This window comes from Microchirus variegatus (genome assembly GCF_963457635.1).
Source record: "Microchirus variegatus genome assembly, chromosome: 8".
Classification (NCBI taxonomy): Eukaryota; Metazoa; Chordata; class Actinopteri; order Pleuronectiformes; family Soleidae; genus Microchirus; species Microchirus variegatus.
Window position 1 is genome coordinate 19,528,001 of NC_139809.1, and position 19,495 is coordinate 19,547,495.

General features: G+C 39.2%; 1 protein-coding gene across 1 annotated transcript in view; it reads left to right on the forward strand.

Moving 5' to 3' along the window:
- shank3a (SH3 and multiple ankyrin repeat domains 3a) overlaps positions 1 to 19,495 on the forward strand; it is a gene marked incomplete at both ends in the record, with an annotated part of 215,601 nt that overhangs the window by 24,455 nt on the left and 171,651 nt on the right. The window contains one exon of the mRNA XM_083894045.1: positions 13,535 to 13,738. Within this exon, the coding sequence (XP_083750171.1) occupies positions 13,535 to 13,738 (204 nt within the window). The remainder of the gene's footprint in view (positions 1 to 13,534; positions 13,739 to 19,495) is intronic.

Genomic DNA, 19,495 nt, shown 5'->3' on the forward strand with positions numbered 1-19,495 from the left:
GGTGCAAGTTACTTGACAGCTCCAGTGACAGCAGTGACAGATGGAAAAGTAGTAGCTTAAAAGAGGCATGTATAAAGTCAGGCTTCAGGGATGTTATGGTGCCAAGTTTAAGATCAGGGTGATTGATGGGGCACAATCTTCAAACAACTGTCAAGGGAGTGGAACAAAGTAAGATGGTGGTTTGTCCAATTGACTCAAAGATCTGAATAATCGTTTTCATATCTGGACCAATTCTAATATTCTGTGTTTAAATTGTATTTTGTCTTTTTACACTCTTAGAAATAAAAGTGCTAAGTAGAACCATATAAGGTTCTTCGGCTTGTCCTCATAGGAGAACCCTTTTTGGTTCCAGGTAGAACCTTTTTATAACCTGGTGCAGTAAAGAAGCAAGGTATAAAAGACATTTTTTATTCCTGTCTTTGAAATTGTGAATAATTTGGAGGTGAATTTTGACTCACCCTCTACATTTACACAAAGACACTAAGCATGATGCGAAGCTGTCTACAGATGATGAGCTGGTGCTTTGCTTATTTGAATATTTTTTATGTCACATTATCAACAACATGCATTTTGCCTGATTATATGTGTTTTTAATAACTTGTATGGAGCCCCAGACATGACATGGCCACAGAATAGGTATAATTTGCACACAAAATACTCACTAGTAATATTAATATAATTCCCATTTATTACATTGAGAGCTGTGTAAGCAAAAAGCTAAAGCTGCACTATGGACAGAGATAGTGTGGTTGAGTTTTAATTAAGGTTGTGAATGAGTCACAAAGATATTTTCAAAAGCCTGGCATTGCAAGGTATCATTATTACAGAAGTTAAGTAAAGCTAGAAAGATAATCACAGATTTACAAGTTGACATTGTTGAAACACATGCCACACATTTAAATCATAGTGGTGTAGACAACAAGCTATAACCTAATTTTCATCGAACAGAGCCATCATCTGTGCTGGAGAAACTATATTGATCGCTACATGCTGTCGTCAGTGAGACCGTAGAGCAGAGACCGTCTACAAAGTGCAACACCTGACAAAGATTTAAAAAAATATATTCAATAACTACACCATGAGGGGCCCACGGTTGGTGTAGTGGTTAGCACTCTTGCCTTTGCAGCAAGAAGACCCGGGTTCCTGGGGTCTAGGCCCGTTTGGGACAACTTCGGAACAAGGGCCTTTCTGCAAGGAGTTTGCATGTTCTCCCTGTGTGCGTGGGTTTTCTCCGGGTTCTCCGGCTTCCTCCCACAGTCCAAAAACATGCGATATGGGGATTAGGTGAATTGGTCACTCTAAATTGACCGTAGGTGTGAGAGTGTGAGTGAATGGTTGTTTGTCTCTATATGTGGCCCTGTGATGGACTGGCAAACTGTCCAGGGTGTACCCCGTCTATCGCCCAATGTCAGATGAGACAGACACAGCACCCCCGCGACCCTCTGGTGGAGGATAAAGCGGTAGATAAAGGATGGATGGATGGATGGACTACACCATGATACATGAGTACTGCCATTAAACGCACATCACGCTTCCTCAGGATTATATTACATAATGCAAAGCTTGGTGTTGCTTTTATATAATTTGTGTGCATTTTAATTTGTAATAATTGTCAACAACTTCACGATGAATACAACTTCACAGCATGCTTGACTTTTCTGAATGAAGATAATGGTTGTTTTTGAAATTTGAATTTCATCCTAAAAAGCACAGGATTTTACTGATCACATTAACGGTGGTTCTGTTCACTTTAACTTGTCAGGATAGCGAGACAGTGTGTCAGTATGCCTCCTAAACTGAGTAAACTAAACCCTGCCGTCAACTCAGCCATCATTCATTTAATGATTTACATCTGTGCTTGTTCTACTGTAGCCTGTCAGAATGGATGCTGTGAAAAAGGAGGTGATGAAACAAGATGAACTGAGAGAGAGAGAGAAAACACTCAGAGACTGCAGTGTCAATATGGATTCAGATTTCAACCAAATGATCAAGTAACATGAATCCTGTTTGTTATTTTTTTTTGTTATTAATTAAAGTGCTAAAAATGTTCTTGCCTCTTGCAAGGTAAACAGCTTTTAATAAAACTCCAGATCTGTCTCCAAATCATCACCTAAATCTCATGATCAGGTCCATAAATATTCAGACATCGACACAATTGAAATGAAACAAACAAGATGTGCTTTAACTGCACATTTTCAGCTTTAATTTGAGGGCATTTACATCCAAATCAAGTGAACGGTGTAGGAATTACAACACTTTCTATATGTGCCTCCCACTTTTTAGGGGACCAAAAGTAATGGGACAAACTAAACAATCATAAATCAAACTTTAATTGTTTAATACTTGGTTGCAAATCCTTTGCAGTCAATTACAGTCTGAAGTCTGGAAGGCATAGACATCACCAGACACTGGGTTTCATCCCTCGTGATGCTTTGTCAGGCCTCTACTGACACGCTCTTCAGTTCCTGCTTGTTCTTGGGGCATTTTCCCTTCAGTTTGGTCTTCAGCAAGTGAAATACATGCTCAATCAGATTCAGGTCAGTTGATTGACTTGGCCATTGCATAACATTCCACTTATCTGCCTTAAAAAACTCTTTGGTTGCTTTTGCAGTATGCTTTGGGTCATTGTCCATCTGCACTGTGAAGCGCCGTCCAATGAGTTGTGAAGCATTTGGCTGAATATGAGCAGATAATATTGCTGGAAACACTTCAGAATTCATCCTGCTGCTTTTGTCAGCAGTTACATCATCAATAAACACAAGGGAACCAGTTCCATTGGCAGTCATACATGCCTACACCATGACACTACCACCACCATGCTTCACTGATGATCATGAGCAGTTCCTTTCCTTCTCCACACTCTTCTCTTCCCATCACTGTGGTACAAGTTGGTCTTGGTCTCATCTGTCCATAGGATGTTCTTCCAGAATTGTAACAGCTTTTTTAGATGTTGTTTGGCAAATTCTAATCTTGTCTTCCTGTTTTTGAGGATTACCAATGGTTTCCCTCTTGTCTTCTTTTGATTGTTGACTTTGAAACACATACACCTACCTCCTGGAGAGTGTTTTTTATCTGGCCAACTGTTGTGAAGGGCTTTTTTTTCACCAGGGAAATAATTCTTCTGTCGTCCACCACAGTGCTTTTCTGTGGTCTTCCAGGTCTTTTGGTGTTGCTGAGCTCACTGGTGCATTATTTCTTGTTCCAAACAGTTGTTTTGGCCACACCTAATGTTTTTGCTGTTTCTCCGATGGGTTTGTTTTGAGTTTTCAGCCTAATGATGGCTTCTTCACTGACAGTGACAGCTCTTTGGATCTCATATTGAGAGTTAACAGCAACAGATTCCAAATGCAAATGTCACTCCTGGAATCAACTCCAGAACTTTTACCTGTGTCATTGAAGATGACATAATGAGGGAATAGCCCACACCTGTCCATGAAATAGCTTTTCAGTTAATTGTCCCATTACTTTTGGTCCCCTAAAAAGTGGGAGGCACTTTTTGTGATTTCTTCACCGTTCACCTGATTTGGAATCACAAAATGTGTAAATACCCTCAAATTAAAGCTGAAAGTGTGCAGTTAAATCACATCTTGTTCGTTTCATTTCAAATCCCTTCTAGTGGTGTATAGAGCCAAAAAGAAGAGAATTGTGTCGATGCCCCAATATTTATGGACCTGACTGTACATCCCACAAAATTGTCAACCAGAAACTGACAAACATAGAGAAAAAAACTAACCTCCTTCCCGAGTGTAAATAAAAACTGCATGTTAATCATTCATCAGTAAATGTAAATATGTGGGTGAGCTGTGGCCGGAGCAATATTTGCACAACTGTGCTTCCTCTGAAGTTGAGTTGTTTCATCTGATGTGTCTGTTCAGTTGTGAAAGTTCCAGTGCAATGCACCAATTATTCTGGGTCTTAGTCTGTGAGCTTGTGCAGCCTGGAACATGCAGCAAAAGAGAGACTATATTTATCAGAGGGAATCCAGACAGAGGTTTTAAATTCATTGCTGGCCAGTATGGTCTTGAATAAAATACTGCCTCAGGCACTTGTAACGTAGAGTTACCAAATGCAGCTGGTGTGCAAACATAAACAATGCTAAGTGGATCTATAGCCAATGCCGAAGCTTTCCTTCCTAGATGATGACAAGGATTTCCAGACTAGAAGAGCACTCGGAGAGCGCAGACCTCCGCCAAAGAAAGCTCAGCCCCCCTTGTTACCAGTGATAGCGTCTACGGATCACGCCCACTATTTAATCACTTGTTCCTGGTCCCATTGCGGACATTTCCTGAAAATGTCATCCAAATCCATTGTGACTTTTCGAGTTTTGTTGCTAAATAAGAGACCGACAGACAGACATGAAAACATAACCTCATTGGTGGAGGTAAAAATCGAGCTTTGTAGGTGTTGATAATCTAAGCATTGTTCTGCTCTCATGCTTCATAATTTCTAATTTGCAGGTGTATAAGAGACTAGGCATTTTTCTAATATTTATTGATTTATATATATGATAAGTAATTGCACAAAATGAATTTCTTCATTTATATTTTAATTTGACTATTATTAAAATGTCATTGTCATGTTTTTAAAATTGTGGTATTTTATGCATTTAATTTTGCTGTTAGTATGTTGCAGATTGTGAAAGATGATGAGCTGTGGGATATACTAAGTACTTGTATGCAGGGTATGTTAATAATTCATATTATGAATGCAGGTAGTCTAGGAAGTACTACGTTCAATAGTGTATGAATCTTGGACTACTTATGGAAGTTCTTTATTCCATGACAAAGTTCTTAGAGATCGACTTAGTTTTAGGATTACTTAAAAGGTACACAGTAAAAGTACTTTTACTTTTTGCAAGATTATGCTTGCAGGTTTAGTTTTAGTTTATTTAGTTCACTAGTTTCTAATGTTCTCATTGTTTTCTCTTCTTCTTTGAGTTTTCTGGAGTGTAAACTACAGAGCCCCCAAAGTGACATGAGGAAAAAAAAAATAGAAAAAAACAATTTAAAACACTTTTTTAAATTTTTAATTTAATTTTAATTTTAATTTTTTTCATAATTTTTTGGAAAACTTGAGATCTCGAGTTTCTTTTGACTGCCAGCCGCTCAAATATTTTAAATTGCGCCATGTTCAGGGCTTTTTTGTTTCAGCACCGTTGACAGTGGTGAGAGAGAGAGAGAGAGAGAGCTGCTACTCATTAGCAAGAAGCATTTTGCTTATGCAAAGAAATACATCTGTTTATGTCTGTTAATGTTTAAACACAAAATAATTGTGTGAACTGAAAAGGAATGACAATGCTGCTTGCTTGCATGCGTGTGGGGGTCCTCCGTTGTGATAGCGGAGTGGAGATCCAGCATCTGGATTTACAGCCAAGGTCAGTATTAGTGTGTGTAAAGGCAAACAAACAACAACTACAACAACCGTTACTCATTGCGTTATCAAAAAATTACAATATGGAAAGTTGAATGCATGTTTCGTTTGTAGAAAATTACGTTTGTTGAAAATATGTGTGATGTTTGTGGGATTATTGCAACACACGTATCTTTAAAAACACACAAACAGATAAACACACTAGTAAAGTTGTAACAAGTATCCTCTTAAACTGTTTAACTCTCTCACCACTGTCCATGGTGCTGAACCAAAGAAGCCCAACAATTTCAAACATGGTGAAATTGAAAATGTTTGAGCGGCTGGCAGTCAAAAGAAACTCGAGATCTCGACTTTAAAGTCGAGATCTCGAGTTTCCTAAAAATTATGATTTATTTTTATTTTTTTTACAATTTTTTTGGAAACTCAAGATCTTGACTTTGAAAGTCGAGATTTTTATGAATTTTTTTTTTTTTTTTTTTTTACTTCTTCTTTGAAACTCGATATCTCGAGTTTCAAAGTCGAGATATCGAGTTTCCAAAAAATAAATAAAAAACTTCCATAACTCCGGTGGGTTGTTCTGGGTTGTTGCTCCCCAGGGCTGCAGCTGGATGCTACTCAGTCCAGCAGTATAAATCTTTAACTACTCACAGTCACTCCCAGCTCTTCAATGCTGTTTCATTAGATTACCGTAAACGTTAGTAGATTCGTGCACGAGAAAAAAACGTTTTCCCATTCTGAATGAAAATACAGCTGGTAGCTTGTGCTTGAAAATCTGTGAGCTTTTTTTTCCCTTGCAGCAGGAAAAAGCACTGACAACATAACGTAAAACGTGTGATGGGTTCAAGGACGACTGGTTTTAACAATTCAGTGGAGTTATTTCCGAGTTATGGGTTGTTTTGAACACATCGTAGACTGGAAACTATATAAAAATAGTAATATGTTTTGACGCCCCCTCACGCCTTGACACCTAACCCTTGAATAAATGAAAAACAAAAAAAAAAAACATCCCCTTCTGGTTTTTTGACAAATGGCACTCTGCTTTATATGTGCCCAGAAATATGGAGTCAGTAGAGCTCCGGATGTCACATGACTCAGTTTGTTCACACTGCCATGATGGCAGGAAAGCCAGTTTTAAGTCATCAGAGTTCACTGCACAATTTACTCCGCAGAGATTGAGCACTATATCACAGAATATGACAGACGGAATATATCTGATCCTTATAATAAGGCACCCAGGTGCTTTTTACAAGTGTATACTGATGGGAGCTAATAAAGCCATATGGTGGATAGGACTATGACTAAAAATGCAAAGAAGTGGCCATGAAAAGTTTATTCCACAGCTAATTAAAGAAAAAAAAGGACCCTCAGCAGTTTGACAAGATCAACGTTTCTTGCATCTATGTAGAGAAGGGATGGACGTGGACAGCATACATACTTTGAGCTATCAAGGTTCATGCAAACTCTATTTTCACACAAACAGGAGCCGATAAGGCAGATGAATAAGGACAAGTGATGCACACTGACTCAATTAGACAAAAAAAAAAAAACTTTCCTCGTATCTTATGCAGCTGGAATGGAAATATATATATTTTTTTTGTTATTTTGCAAACAAAAATGGCTCATAATAGAACTGTAAAGGCAACTGTTAGAGTTACTTTTAAATTTGTTGCAATTTGGTACAATACAAATAGAGTGAATTTTTTTAACTTTGTATTCTTTGTCATTGTGTATTGTATGTTTTGGGTAACATCTACTGCACGTCTGTCCGTCCAGGGAGTTGATCCCTCACCTGTGCTTCTCCCTAAGGTTTCTACCCTTTTTTCCCTGTTATAAGGGTTTTTTCCCTGGTAGTTCTTCCTTACACTGGTCGAAGGTCTAAGGACAGAGGATGTTACCAACCCTGTGAAGTCCCATTAGACAAACTATGTTTTGTAAACTTTGGGCTATACAAACAAAGATTGATTGATTGATTGATTGATTGATTGATTGATTGATTGAATTGAGTTTCTGTGTTAGGCTGATATAAAAGTAATTTTACATTTTCCACAGAAAAGTTTACAGAGGTGCTTAAACATGTCACAAATCTAAACTTCGAATAATTGCCAGATGTACATTCATTGAATATCTTAGCAGTAGCACTTTTTACTGGCATCTCCACAGTGATCATGTGTTATTTTTCCCATGTGGTAATTTTTCACTTTAAGTACTTACTTAGTAACTCTTAAAAGTGACGTTCCTTGCTCTAAATGTTTTTGCTCTGATTAATCCCAAGGCCTACATGAGACTAATAACATACAAGGACACCTTGCTATGATTTAGCCTGTTTTATTGCCATGGCTCTTGTTTTTTGAGGTGAACTTTTTAAGGGTGTGAACTTGAATGGTTGACTTGCAGAAAATACTGTGAGAGGTGAGTTCAGGTTAATGGCAGAAAGGAAACTTTAATTTCAATAAGGGCATGTGAACCAAATATTCATAAGTGTCTTTCCAAATAAAATCACACTGAAATTAAAAAAAAAAAGAAAAAGAAGACAATTCTTTGTGGTATGAACGAACACTAAACGTACGTCCCACATTTCTCTTTTGGTAAATATGTTTTGTTTTCCTGTATGTGACAGGCTGGATGCCAAGATCTACCTGTTGATTGACTCAAGATTGTTCCAGTTCCTTCTTAATCCTCAGCCTTCATTCTTTTTCCTTTTTATAGGAAGGGGAAAGGAATACAAAGGCATAACTAACTAACTAACTAACTTTCTCTGCCAAGAAGGCACTTTCTTCAAATATTATTTCACATTTCTACTACATTAGATTACCCATTTTTAATAGACATTCATCTTTTAAACGGCGAAATATCCCTTTAAACCACAATTGTCTCATTGTGATTAAATTTAAAGCCTTTCCAAATACGCAAATCTACATTTGATGTTAGCTTTGTTTCACAGGAGAAAATGTGTTCAGGGACAGTACATAAGAAACGTAATCGTTTTCATTAGAACCAGAACTGATCAATATGATGACCGCAATCAGCCTAATTACAAATCAGTGATAATGAAGAGATTTGAGCCCACCCTGATCTGGTAATCCTGACCTGACCTCCATGACTCTGTTAGGGCTCTTGGTCTTACTCTGCATGCTAATGTAGATGGTAATTTAACAAAAACACAGCTTCTTGTAATGTTGTTTTAAAATGGGATGTGAGCTTAAACTCCTTCTGTTTTTGTGGCTCCTTGCCAGACGTTGAATTTTCAGATTGTCCATCTGGTTGGAGGTATTATTTTATCCCATTCTCATGAATGCAGTATCTCAGGATTGCTTTAAGATTGACTTATTCTGCTAAACATTCAAGCCTTGAGCTTCTGCAATTCCGTTGTACCTGAAGCATTTACTGTCCCTGTGTGATGACAGTGAAGGCCTTCTATTCAAGAGAACCTGGCTCCGACTGACCTTTGCCAGCTTCTCCCAAGTATGACAAGGACTACTCAGAGTTGGGAGGAGATTACGGAAAGCAGAGCAGCTTCCACCCAGTCTTGCTAGATCCCAAGCATCTAACATCATCATTCAGGATTTCAAGAGACCCTCATGCATCCTGGACCTGGAGCTGCGTTGTCGGTTCTGGATTCTGCGAGGGAGGGAAGCGGTGAAGAGGTGTAAGAGTCGCTGTGTGCAACGCCAGGCATGGCGAGCTAATCCTCCTGTCCCTAAGATGGCGGATTTACCACCTGCTCGTCTACGCCTCTATAAACCATGCTTCTATTCGGCTAGAGCCTTGACACTGATGCCTTTCTGATGTCTTCACGACGTTTTATCTCCAGAAGAGGCAAACCTTTCATGCTAAGGCCCTTGGTTACGTCTCGTCAGACATAGCTGATCCAGATCCCATCACGCCTCCCATCCTACTAATGGGACGCAATGATGCATCTCCCCAGTAATACCCTCGGGAATCGTCGATGGTGGCACAGCCAAGTCCTCGTCGACCACTTTTGGTCCAAATTTATCAGTCACTATCTGCCCAGCTCACAGGAGAGACAGAAGTGGGTGAAGGAGGGGAAACACCTCGAACCAAATCAAGTGGTGCTCATCGTGGATCCACAGCTCCCACAAGCTTTATGGCCTGTTAGGAAGGTAACAACCATTTACCCTGGAGCTGACCGACGCATCTGGACTGTTGCCATCAAGGTCAAAGATCGGACATACGTTCGACCAGTAGCTCGTCTGGTCCAGGTCCCTAAGCTGGAAGACACGGCCGAAGATTCAGTTACTTGAGTGGACTTTCTATCTTGGATTTGACTGTCTGTGTAGACAGTCAGGGGTGGCTGTGTTAGAAAGCCCATGTTGTTTAGGTGTTCAATTAAATACCGTTCAGTTATATTGTATTTGTCAGTGCCCAACGCTCATGAACGCACCATGGCCGTTCTTATGCTGTTGAACGCACCGCACCTGTGTGTGAGATGGCATACTGTGAAAGTTTAGTTTTTCTCCGGATACAACAGTGAATAGCTTGTGATTTTCCTTTTCTCAACATTCGCCTGTACATCCTGGGTTTATTGTGTGTAAATGTCAGAGGAGAGTTTTATGATGTTTCACTGTCCAAGTTGGATGCTATGTTGTGCTAATGTGTCTTGTTTCCCTGTGAATATGGCTAATACTATCTCACACAGCTGTGATTCTCAACGTGGTTGCGGTGTGCCTCGACTCTAATAATCACCAGTTATTGTTGCCATTTGACTGTGGAAGATTTGAGTTCCAAACAGATGTATGTGACTGTCAGAAGTCTAGTGATGCTGAACAGGATAGAGTTGAGTTCCCAAATCAATATCACAGGCAGCAGTGATTGATTAATTGTTTGCGGGTTTTGCACACTCACTCCCACAGTCTCTGTTCTGCTCTCTGCCATCTGTGGCTTAAGCTCCACAATGTGGTAACAAGAGAGAAGTGCTTTGCCCTCACAACGCTGAAGTTGGCACCACATTCGCCTCCGGTTCTCCTTAAGTTTCGATTCCACCTTAAAAAAATGCAAGTTTCCGCCACTGGGTGGCGAGCTATTCTGCAGATCAGTGCTGATTACATGCATATAGATACAATAAATAGAATTATTCAATGACATGAGATGAGACATTCAATGGGAAACCTTATTGGCTATTAGGCAGCAGTGCAAAGTCAGCAATTGTTGCAATAAAAACGTCAAAATGTTAATTTTTTTAGGTGGATTTTCTCTAAAATTCTACAGTAAATATGGACATTTAGGGCATCACTTGAAAGATGAGAGACTGTAGAATGTGAATCAGGTAAACTAAATATTACTGAATGTTGTTCTTCTACAGTGTTAACGTTAACTGACTGTCGTAATCTCATGCTTCTTCTTTCTTTATTCCTTTTCCCCTCTCATGTCTTTTTGTTTAGCTTTGATTTTAAATGTCTTGTTCCATTTTGGTGCTGTGTTTAATAAATATAAGTATGCACCAGGACCGGAGGCGAATGTGGTGCCAACTTCACCGCCGTTTTGCCCTCCCACATTAACCATAGTCATATGCACTATACTGTACACTGTCTGTTAAATTTGGCATGATATAGCCGTATGTGGAGTTTTATTTTCAGAATATTTTTTAAATTGAACCTGTAGTGTGGCTGACTGCATGCCTTGTGTCAGATTTACTGTGATGTGGGGTGGACAGGGGCGATGGGAAGTCGACAGACAAGGGGAAGAAGTGAGTGGGAGACACAGTCCAGAGCAGATCCCCCAGACATAGATAGGGGCCAGAGGTCCAAAGACCAGCCATGTCCAACCCCGCAATGCCCCGGCACAACTCAACTCAACTCACACTTTATTTCTAGAGCACATTTTAAAACAACCTGGGTTGACCAAAGTGCTGTACAGATTAAAAGCAATACAGATGATAAAAGTGATAGAATAAATACAAGGCTCTCCCAATCATCCAGGAGCCCTGGTGCCCAGCGTTGACCCCCGCCAGGTGAGCAGTTCACCGCCCACTACCACGCCTTCAGGGAGGTGTGTCATGATGGGCCACAGAAAAGTCCCCCAGGCACTCCCCAGACCCCAGAGTGAAGGGGACCAGACTCCCCTGCATCTATGAATGCCCCGGGCCACCATAGCCGTGAGCAGGAGATGGGGCACCTAAGAGAGCACTCACACCCACTCTGCAGCCCCAGCCCACCAGGGAAAGATTAGGTGGTGTGTGTGACGTGTATGTGTATGTGTAGAGTTAATTTAACAAAAATGTACTAAACGTTATCTAACTTATGAATGTCAGTGATTAATGGAAAAAGAAGTTCCATTATGTATTACATTTACAGCACACAGCTATTTTTTGTTTCTTTTTACTTCAGTACAGGACTTCACACTATAACTGTATAATACGTATTGTATTTTGTGCTGTTTTTTGTTTGAAATTACTAAACGTGTCGGAGGTGTAATTTCTACAGTTGAATTCAGCATACAGGAAAATATTGCTATACAGCGATGCACTATTACTGCCATATTTAAACAGCTAAATCACAGTAAAACACTATATGATATTAGTACTATACTCTGAATTTAAAGTAAAATACCGAATCAGTTCAGGAAAATAGCTAAATCACAGTGATACACTCCATAGGATTACTTCTGTGAATTTATAGTCAAACAGAGCTGCTTCACAGTAATAATATTAATATTAATATTAAGTGACTTACGGAGAAGTTACAGTAAACGTTACAGTAAAATGCAGAAATATACAACTGTATCACAGTAATACAGTGTATGACATCAGTACTTTATGTAGTCATGTGTGTAGTTCTGTATTAAGGAAGAAAGTTACAATTAAACAATGGTGTCTGAAATGCACAAGAATAGTAATGCATGGCATGAGAAGTTTATAATAATTGATGATATAATTATATGATGGTATACTATCTACTAATAATATGCACAGTAATTTGCTTTGAATGCTATGCATCTAGTAGCCAGTTAATATCTGTGTACAAAAATTTCACAGTTTTATTCAGAGCTGCGTTTGTTGCCACAGAGGCTGATGAGTGGTAATTATTGTCATTATTGTGACTTCCCTGTGAACATGGACTCTTTCATTAGCTTATTCCATGCATGCGTTGTGTTGGTATAAGTTTACAGCTGAAACAAAGACTACTGAGTTGCCATGTTGTGGTTGTCTGCTAAGGACAGGAAGAACTCTATGGATTTCTCTGATGGTCCTATCAATGCAGCGTGAGGTCTCCTGGTGCTGCCGCTGGCCACCACGACAATCGGGTCAATTAGCTTGTGTGTGTAACAGAGAACAGTGCGAGGACCAACTGAGCAAAGATGGCTGCGCACACTTTAATGAAGAAAAAAGCAGAGCCGACACGGCAAAATCAACAGTCCAAAATCAATGTGTTAATGTATCTGGGAGAGTTGGGAGAGTTGACGCACTAAGACTTATTTGGTGTAATCATTAAATGTTTATAGAGTAACAATTCAACACTTTCAGTTCAGAGTTAATATTCGTAACACTTTGTTTTAGATTTAGGAACATATGAGAGATTGGACTTGTCTGTTGTTGTTCAGATTATTGTCAAACTGTGGTTGGAGATACTGGATGATAATTCATTTGGTAATTGATGAGGGCATCCGTACGTATAAACAGTTGTTGTATATGGATGGATATAGATCTACTCTCGCTGTTGGTTGGTTGGTTGCAGTTGAACATCATCTTACCTAATTTGAGGAAAATAAATCATTCACACTGACATTACGACAAACATATTTCATTTTCAGAAGGGTGTTTCTGTAAAAGTCTTCTGACTTTATTTATATAAAACATTTCATACAAATGAAATTGCTTCACAGGATAAAAACACAAGGTGATATTAAGAAAATTAAGGTTTTGTTTACCTAGTATAGTAACTTCAACTGGCTTCTAGGATGACCTTTTCTGGAAAGTAATGGAACATGGTAAAAAAAAATGCGTCCTGAGCAATGTGCTTTTCTTATTATCATAAAATGCCTAACTTGTCCTCTGGGCATGACATTGAAGTTCAATGAATGCTTTTTATGATCTGATATCGAGCAAATGTATTTATTTATGTGACTCAGTAAAACACCACACTCACATTCTCTGAGTTTGAGGTGCAGGATATTAACCCTGTCCCTTCTTTTGCCCTTGTGTCCACAGAAATGTATGAAATTCAATGTGGATGCTCCAATCTGGCTGTCCAAACAGCGGATCCTGTGTAATCTCAACCAGAGCCTGAAAGATGTTCTCAACTATGGCCTTTTCCAGCCGGCTTACAATGGCAAGGCTGGTAAATTTCTGGATGAGGAGAGACAGCTAAGGGAATATCCTTTCCCATCCATCGCCCCTGTACCTTATCTGGAGGTAGGTATGGATCATGTGTATGGATGAAGCTACAGGAAATGAAACAGAGAGAGAGACTTTTTTATCTTGCAGTTAATGATTATAGGTGTAGATTTAGACTGTAAAAATCACAGAAAGCAGCCACATAGGCCCTCGTTTTATCACTGTTTCAGATATTCTGTTGTAATTGTTTGACCATGGCCATTTGAACACAACCTGACCATTTACTTTCAAACCTGACCAAGCACATACTAAACATATTGTTTTTAGAGTTGTAGCAATGAGCTAATGGCCATTAGTAAACAGTTCTAAAAAGAAGAGGAAATACATACATTCATCCACAGACGACTGCATCAGTGTTGATGCACTGTGCCTTTAAATGCTATAATTCCATTCAATGAAGGTGCTATGCTGTTACATCCTCATTGCATCTTTAAAATATTCTCATGTTGCAAGACTCACTTTGCTTGTTCAATTTAAAGTGGTTTAGATTTGACGTTATGAAATGAGAAAATGGTCTAACATATTATCTCAAAGTTGCTTAAAAAATTTTGGATATTCTCATTACCCTCACTCAGACATTATTTGTACTCTTACTATTAGTCGCGGAGGTCAACCACTCATTCAGTTGTCCATTTGTTACACTTTCTCCACCACTTCACTCAGGTGGAGCTAACGGGTCCGTCTGCAGATTTGCTTCTTTGGCATTTACAGTGAATAGCCCAACATACTTGCACTTACACATATTTTTTAGACGCTTTTGTGTGGTGACTAAGCGTTCAGGAGGATACTTTCTTCTGCTTGTGTCCTTCATTTTCATAACATAGCATCACTGTCTTATATTTCTGACTGGATTTTCTGAAGATGGCTTTCAAAGTCTATCAAAGGCCAGGTTGCACTCACAGAGCCCTCTGCTCACATCTATTATTTCAGATGGACAGATATCTGAATATTTATGTAAAAAATACACACAGAAGTGTGTCCAGTAGCAGTTTGAGTATATGTTTATATTCTTACTTTATGTCACTTCATATTTACAGTGTCAAAAATATGTCTTTCGACTGCAGCCCAAATCATATTTTTAAGCATATCCTGATTGTATCTGGTTTGATTTTTTTGGCAGTCTGGACAGCTAAATATCATGATTTTTTAATTAAGGAAATAACAGATGCATCAGATGAGCTGATCTATTTAGTTAACTGCTCAAAGTGAGAGAGAAGAGAGTTCTGTCACTGGGAGTCTTTTGGGCGTCCTGCCTAAAAGTAGGGCCGTCTAATTTCTTATTATTTTCAGTACAGGGTGTCCCCAGGACGCCCGGATGCCCTGCTGGCTAAAAACCTGCTTGCGGCACGACTTGAATGACAACAACAACAATGGCGTGAAGAGGCGGAAGTTAATTGGAGGCACGTTAAATTAATGGCACAGTGGAAGACAACAGTTTAAAATACGGAATAATATCTTCTCTTGCACTTGGAAATTTGAGTGCCACATTGCATCATCAAACGTTCCCACCATGCGATTCTACCAGGCGTCGCTGGTCAATATAGAGACAAACAACCTTTTACTCACACACCAAAGGCCAGTTTAGAGTGAACAATTCACCGAATCCCCAAATCTACATGTTTTTTGGACTGCGGGAGGAAGCCGGAGAACCCGGAGAAAACTCTATGCAGAAAGGCCATTGTTCCAACCGGGGCTCGAACCCAGGTCTTCTTGCTGCAAAAGCAAGAGTGCTAACCACTACATCAACCGTGTGGCCTTAGTCCCGGGTCATTTTCTGTAAATAAACTGCAGACATGGTGCTTCAAGTGTAAGTCGTCTTTACAGCAACTGTCATCAAAAAGTATCTGCTGTCGTCGTCTATTCACGGATGCAACACTGTGTTTTTTCCCCCGATCTGATGTATCAGTCAAACCTTGCAGCAATAACCTGCAGTGTCTGTCATCTCCCTGAGATAATAAATGTGCTGCTGCATCGCGGTCTGTGATCTGAGAGATTTGCAGGCTTATGCAGATTTGTTGCCTCACAGACAGTAATGTAAACATTTTTTTCTGACCAGCCGTCTTTATTTTCACACATTTTTACGATTATGTCAAGAGAGATAAAGATTTACTTTGCCTCAGAGTGTCAGTTTAATATCCCTGATGTATTGGCATACGGAGTTTATTATTAATAACAGCATTATTACCGACAATACAATCTCAGCTTTTTTAAGAATACAAATCTTAATAATAATAGAAACCTATGTGTATCAAGCATTTTGCAGACTTATGGTTTCTCTTCTCTTCTCTTTGTTTTAGACAATAGGCTTAAATGCAGTAAGTGTTTAAGAATACAAACATCATATTCATGCTGTCATCCACTTTGAATTGCATTCTTCCTTATTATTTTGTAATACATTACAAAATGTATGGTGACTCATAGCTAAAAGTAGTTTTTTTTAAATGTACCTTTTTGCTGCGGAATGTGGTTTCATGCTGGACGCAGTGGTAGTTATTTTTGACTAGCGATGCACATTTCTGTGAATTTGGAACTTAATGAGAAATAATGAGAATAAACTGGATTTTATTTGAAGCCACACCCTCTATATACTCTGTGCATTCCTCCATCACATGCACACTTTAAATTTAAATTATGAAAAAAATCACTGTTAATTCCAATAAGTTGACTATGGTTCCCATGGAAAAAATTGTCTACCCCTTGGCGACCCTATTCCTGACAAGCTTCACTTGTCTTTGATTTTACAGTAAAAGAGCAATAACATGTCCTCTCAGCAGTGCAGATGAGCTGCTACAGTGACTTGCTAATGGGAAGTGACAGGATGAGCCAGTGGAAGAGTATATCTGTCGTATATATATGAGTGTAGTAATACCATGTCAATATATCCATTGTGTGCTTGGGCATCTTTGCGCTAACTTTGTGGTTGTACTTGGATAAACTTCTGATTTAGCTTTGCTGTGTGTGTGTGTACGTGTGTGTATGTGCCTGCTACTGCTCTGTGGAAGCATTGTGTGTGTCATTGATTGACCAGCAGTTATTCCCTGTGGCCTCTGGTGTGAGATGATTGACAGTTTTGGATTGGCTGCTCAAAACCCCTGTGTTCTGTCACAGATTTAACCTCTTGCTGAACAGGACACATCAGTGTGTACTAAAAAGACACACAAACACACGCTTTACACGCTCGTATGAATGCTGACCTATAGTTACTCAAACACACACACACACAGAAGAAGTCCTGGCCAGTGAAAGTGACACATTTTCAAATCTATTACAGGCTGTCAACATTCAGTGAAACCAAAAAGGAACAGCCATCGACCTATTAAATGGCATGGCTTTTAACAAGTTGGGAAATTGTCAGAGTTGTCAAGCACAGAAAACCGAACCTAAAATAGATGATTTTGCAGTAGTGAAAGAACAAATCTGTTTAAACTTTCAAGTACATTTGTTGTCCGAAACATGTAGAACACCAGCAACCAAAGTTAAAATTTCACTTTCAGAAGATGAATAAATGGATGACTAAATACTGAAATTGCAACATGCAACGTTTTGTTGATAGAAGTAAATTAGAAGTGTGAAAATAACAGACGTTGGTTTGATTCATGGTACATATATTAAAGCTCACAAAGAGTGGTCCTGTTGCACATATATGTTAGTTAGTTAGTTCCTGTAAACCAGCCGATAGAAATCCTCTTTTCTGACGGTGTTTCCCAGCCGCGAGATTTGAGACTCAACTCTCTCACCCAGAAGACAGAGTCTTGTGATTGGCCAGTACCCGGAAGTACACCAGCTCTCAGAAGCACAGCTCCCCCCTCTGGAACGGTGGATGCACTGCTACTCATTATCAAAACATTGTTTTAACAATGTTTAAAAATAGCTTCTTCACGACTCCCCGCCGCAGTCCCTTTTATGACTTTGACCCGGAGTCAGAAGTTAGAAGTTAGAAGAGTTAGAAGACACTGTCGCTCATGAAACACCTCCACAACGGACGTTATTCTTCTTCTGTGGTTCAATGTACGCAACCGGATGTGCCCGGAGAACCGGTGTTTACGTAACCGGACCGGGTTTTTTTAGAGATCTCGCTGAGCCAGAGATTACAATAAAACACAGCATTCTCAGCAGTGGCTGAACTGTTTGTTTAGAACCTTCAGGGCTTCGTAAACAAGGTAATGACGCAGATACACACTAAAAAACAGCGTTAATTGGAACTTCCGGTCTAGGTCCGCGTTAAGATCTATAGTGTGGAAACTGTGATAAGCAGAAATGCTGTAAAGTAAGAATGCTTTCACAGATACAAATTTTAATCGTTCATTTTTAGTAAATTTATAAAATGCAAAGTGTGCTACAAATTTTAAATGAATCATATTTGGTGTACCACCCTGCCTTCAAACCAGCGTCAATTGTTATGTACTAGGACTGCACAATAGATAGGGATAAAAATAGGGATCTCGATTCAAAACAGCACATGATCTGGATTCTTCTGCATTTTATTACAGGAGCTGCATCACTAAATAATAATCATTTTACTTTCCTCGAACAGTTTCTCACCCCAAACAGCCTTGTCGCTGCCTTCTCTCTCAACACATGAAGCCTTTACATCATGTGATTCAGTGGAGATGGAAGCCTGTCTGCAGTTGAGAGTTACACAGGTGGTAGTGACGAGAATCACACAACCACTCGAGCCGAGCTTTAGCCGGAAAAAAAGGACTTTCATGCAGTGCTGTCGCTAAATACACCAGACTCTCTCTCCTCTCTTACATGATCAGATTTTAGACATTTCCTTGCTAAATGTTGGGGATGAACCCACATTTTACATCGACAGTTAATGGCATTGCTCAGACTGTGACGGCACTCTGACCAATCAGTGCACGGCAGTCTGACGACTTCACACATTTTCCCTGGTTTTGAGGTCATGAGTTGAGCTAGTGGAAACATGCCACTACAATAATAATAACAACAATAACAACAATAAGACCATTTTGCAGGGCAATGTTCAGGCACTTTACTTGAATGCCTAATTGAGTGTTTCAAATCTTTTGTTCATGAATGTAATAAACACATAAAAAAAATCATGGCAGACAATCGTGAGTTGAATTCTAAGCAAAAAAATGCTTTCATTTGTAGGATTCTGTAGGATTATAGTCAGGTGTTACCATGTACCAGGATTTCTATCGGCTCGTTTACAGCAACTAGGAGGTTTTTGACCATAAAAACAAGTTAATGTACGTAAGTAGACCTCCATAACTAACATATATGTGCAACAGGACCACTCTATGTGAGCTTTAAATGCGGCTGGATATTACAGTGGTAATGATGAACGGCGATGGTGAGAGGGATCAAAAATGACATTTTATTCTAAACAAAAATTAGCAGCAGCACAACACACACGAGCAATGATCTCAGATGACCAGCAACACAGACAGCCTTTTATACCATGTCCCTGATTGTCAGCTCTGGTACTACCATTTGAAGGTTACCCATCAACATCATTACTATCAACAAACATTTTATTTTAACTCAATAGTTTTAACATGTTTTTATAAATTTTTAATATATATAAATAGATATAGTAAAATTATTTTATAAAAAAAAAAAAAAAACTTCAACATCACCATTAAGATTCCAAAACTCCTTTTCCACAAGTTCCCCTCTTCTATCTCCCCACTTGGCCTGCCCCGGAACCATCAATAAACCTGCTTGCCTTGGGACACTTTTACCCGAACACCATGCTGCATCAAAAGAAAGAGGTTAGTGTCTTGCCGAACTTCAACATCAGTTTAC